This window comes from Helianthus annuus, chromosome 1, assembly GCF_002127325.2.
Source record: "Helianthus annuus cultivar XRQ/B chromosome 1, HanXRQr2.0-SUNRISE, whole genome shotgun sequence".
Taxonomy (NCBI): Eukaryota; Viridiplantae; Streptophyta; class Magnoliopsida; order Asterales; family Asteraceae; genus Helianthus; species Helianthus annuus.
The window spans coordinates 140,304,576-140,306,525 of NC_035433.2; the positions used below are offsets into that span (position 1 = coordinate 140,304,576).

Consider the following 1,950-nt stretch of genomic DNA (forward strand, 5'->3'; position numbering starts at 1 on the left):
TTTGTTATTGGTTTACGTGCTTATTGATTGCATGCTGAAGTTTATCTGCATTAATTAAGTTTGGAAAATAAAATCTTGTTATGGATTTTTTCAGATGGAGCAGAAGCATATTTGTGCTTCTATATGTGATCAATTACCCACCCTATCTGCCAGTGACGGAATTGGCCGAAAAAGTTAGGGGTATCCTAACTTTTTTTTTAGGCTCAGGGGTATCCTTTATATAATGGAAACGGAGTTGAGAGATATTTTTACACTACGGAAATGGAGTTAAGGGGTATTTTTACACTACGGAGACGGGGTTGAGGGGTAGCCCGTGCTACCCCTAATAATACACTAAGTCCGCCTCTGCTATCTGCTAACCATCCTTGGTTGGTTGACCATGATCAAAACCTCGAAGAAGAAGACAACAGAGACCATATTATCTACACCACGCGTAACCCACCTTCACAACGCAGGTGTCGAATTCCTCCGTCTCTCGTCGGGAGGCGTATCCGGGGGTGTTTCCATGGCTGGGTGGTTCTCTCCAACCATCCACACAATGACAAGTGGTCTCTTTGGAACCCTGTGAATTCAAGGATCATACGCCTCCCCCGCTTGGTTCCAAAAAAAGTAGAGGGAGGTTTGAAGATGATCCAAGAATGTTGTTTGTCATCCCCTCCCGATGATCATGGTTTGATTTTCATGTTAACAACTTTAAACGGCACCATTATCTTTTGTCGGCTAGACTGTAAAAGTAAGCGTTTAAAATGGATGGAAATTTCATACGCTGAACAGTTGGAGAGCATAACGGGCTGTGATCGTTTATTGTGCAGCCTAACTTGTTGCAACGGTAAAGTATATGCCTTTAGTACTGGGCTTAGAAAGAATTTTATCATACACATTGATATTGTGGTTAAGGGTGCAGAAATTGTGATAAGTCTATTGCCGTATCTAACGGCCCCAACTTCTTACATGAATGGTTGTTCAACTTCCATTCCTTTTCTTCACGGATGTTGTAATGAATTGTTCTTTGTTAAACTATGTCTTCGTGCGGTAGACCATGTGGCAAAAGAAACAGTTGGTGGCGTGTGCGTGTGGAAACTAGACATGACTAATCTAAGATGGGACGAAATGAAAGATCTTCAAGATGATGCATTCTTTTTGGATCTTGCTCATGGTAACTCTGCGTTTTACAGCCCTGCAATTGCCTCGGGGTTAGGGGGTTATGTACACTTTCTTGATAGATCCGGAAAAGTGATACACTCATACGACTTCAAGAATAAAACCATAGCCTTATCGTCCATGCCAACAAGCCGTGCATCATTGTCGGATCATAGGTATTGCCTTCGATTGATGCATATCCTAGCACTACAAAAATGGAATATGTATTCATAAAGATTGTCTGTTTATGTAGGTTACAAGGTGATTGCGAAGCATGGGCGGCTCTTTAGGTGTGCGGGGAGGACTTCCGCACAAGGCCCGTTTTTTCGAGGGGTACGAGATTTTTTAAAAATAATCGATATATATATGTTATCTTTTAAAAAAAATTGTACATACGTAACAAATCCAATATAGAGGCCCATTATCAAAAGATTTGTATTTTTTATAATTTACCCAACTTAACAATAGATTTATTGGGCCCAATCCGATACTAAATTTTTGTCATTTTCGTAATTATGTTGTTTATCATTAAAGCATATGGGCCCATTTTTCGAGCTCGAACAGGGTACGTGAATTCTCAAAGACGCCACTGTTGCGAAGAAATCAAGTCTCAACAAGAAGAGCACAAAGAATACGAGGTGGTGGTGAGGGATGACGAGGTTGGTGGTAATAGCACGAGCATTGAAGAGAATATGGAGTCACGCCTTCTCAACATTCCGTTTGATGTTTTGAAGACGATTATGGAGTTTTGTGTCGGCGTAGAATACCTAAACTTTCGTGCTACGTGCAAGCAGTGTCACTAAGCAGCAC

The 1,950-nt window shown here is 41.1% G+C and overlaps 1 protein-coding gene across 1 annotated transcript; it reads left to right on the forward strand.

Moving 5' to 3' along the window:
* The first annotated feature begins 384 nt into the window (after nt 1-384).
* Nucleotides 385-1,950, forward strand: LOC110940530. The gene is made up of 3 exons (XM_022182071.2): nt 385-1,316; nt 1,394-1,405; nt 1,733-1,950. Exons 1-3 carry the CDS (start codon nt 628-630, stop codon nt 1,941-1,943), a joined length of 912 nt encoding a protein of 303 aa, XP_022037763.2. The 5' UTR covers nt 385-627; the 3' UTR covers nt 1,944-1,950.